The sequence below is a fragment of the Daucus carota genome, chromosome 5 (genome assembly GCF_001625215.2).
Source record: "Daucus carota subsp. sativus chromosome 5, DH1 v3.0, whole genome shotgun sequence".
NCBI lineage: Eukaryota > Viridiplantae > Streptophyta > Magnoliopsida > Apiales > Apiaceae > Daucus > Daucus carota.
Window position 1 is genome coordinate 35774152 of NC_030385.2, and position 1676 is coordinate 35775827.

The 1676-nt window shown below is 39.1% G+C and overlaps 1 protein-coding gene across 1 annotated transcript; it reads left to right on the forward strand.

The window, feature by feature from the left end:
• The first annotated feature begins 593 nt into the window (after positions 1–593).
• On the forward strand, positions 594–1676 carry LOC108221998 (ethylene-response factor C3). The gene has a single exon (XM_017395873.2). It carries the CDS (start codon positions 679–681, stop codon positions 1333–1335), a length of 657 nt encoding a protein of 218 aa, XP_017251362.1. The 5' UTR covers positions 594–678; the 3' UTR covers positions 1336–1676.

Consider the following 1676-nt stretch of genomic DNA (forward strand, 5'->3'; position numbering starts at 1 on the left):
GACCCACGTGCAGTAAAAACCTACCTTCAACTTGCGCGGTCCTGTCTTAGAAGAACACAAACAAGTGACCCCACTGTCCCAAACCCTCTAAGGGGTCGTTTGGTTCGCGCTTTCCTGTTATCAGGTATGGGTTTTGTTCATTCCAAACCCATACTTGGTGTTTGGTTGAAAATTTTCTTCCCTCAAACCCATTCCTCAAACCCACAAAGTATGAGATTTTCATACCCAAGGGGGGAGGTGGGTATGAAACATGAGTTTCAGGAATCAAACTCTTTTCCTTTTATTTTCATTACTATTTTTATCATTTCATGTAGATTATTAATACAAAATGAAATTAATGACTCAAATATATATATATATAAATATTAATTTAATAATAATTTAAATTAATTACAATTAATAACTCATAAATATTATAATTCAACCATATTCATTCCATCACTCAACCAAACACCTGATATCAGATATGATACATCAAACCCATACCAGCTTAACCCGATTCCTCATTCCAACCCCATACCTCCTCTCCAACCAAACGACCCCTAATATAATACTAATCCATATATCCATTATAAAGGGGTTCAGTGCACGTAAACTTTGTCAACAATCAAAAACTTCACTATAATTTTGGCAAAAAAAAAAAAAAATATTCACTATATTCGCAACTTGATATCAGCTATGAATTCTACTTTCACTAGATACTCATCTCCGGACTTCTCGCCGGAATCGTCCTTAGGATCTCCTCTCGAATCCATCGAATCGAACTGCCTCGATTTCAACTTCTCCTCGCTCCCGTTCGATTTTAATGACTCCGAAGAAATGTTACTCTTCGACATTTTATCCGAAACCGCAGCAGCACCGCATTTTTGTGACGAAATTAAAGAGGAAGAGGTGAGTTCGAGTCCAAAAAGCGGAAAGGTCAAGAAAGAAAAGGCCTACAGGGGAGTTCGGAGACGCCCGTGGGGAAAATTCGCTGCTGAAATTCGGGATTCGACGAGAAATGGAGTTCGGGTTTGGCTTGGAACGTTCGATGATGCTGAGACCGCGGCCATGGCTTATGATCAGGCGGCGCTTTCGATGAGAGGGTCCACGGCGATTCTTAATTTCCCGGTGGAGAGAGTTAAGGAGTCGCTGAAAGAGATGAAGTGTGGAGTTGAAGAAGGGTGTTCTCCGGTGATGGCCTTGAAGAGAAAGCATTCGTTGAGGAGAAAATCTGTGAGCCGAAAAAGTAAGCAAAAGATCGAAGAATCGGAAAATATTGTGATTTTCGAAGATTTAGGTGCCGAGTATTTGGAGGAATTATTGGGTTCATCTCTGAGCGGTGGATTTTGGTGAAGATGGAATTCTGATCGAGATCATAGATTTATTAGAAAATCGATAAGTATGAGATTTTCGAGATCTTGTTGTTGCAATAGGCTGGTAGAGTACGAGTAGCGCCTTGACGGGGGATAAGAGGTGATAACACCGAACCCGGTCGGTAAATTTGTTCATATATTCTCGTATATCTTTATTTGTTAATCTGCTTGTATCGTATGCTCTTTGTTTTTCATTATGTTGATGTAGGGTTTTATTGAAAATGTAATACTTGTGGTTGCTTGATTCAAGGCCAAGTAATTTTCATACTTCTCTTGACTTGTATTTTCTCCTCTTTCTATTAAAAGAAATTTCTTTTTCTA

Bases quoted from the DNA above. Each gene is read 5' to 3' on its own strand.
- LOC108221998 (XM_017395873.2), top strand. From the start codon at position 679: ATGAATTCTACTTTCACTAGATACTCATCTCCGGACTTCTCGCCGGAA.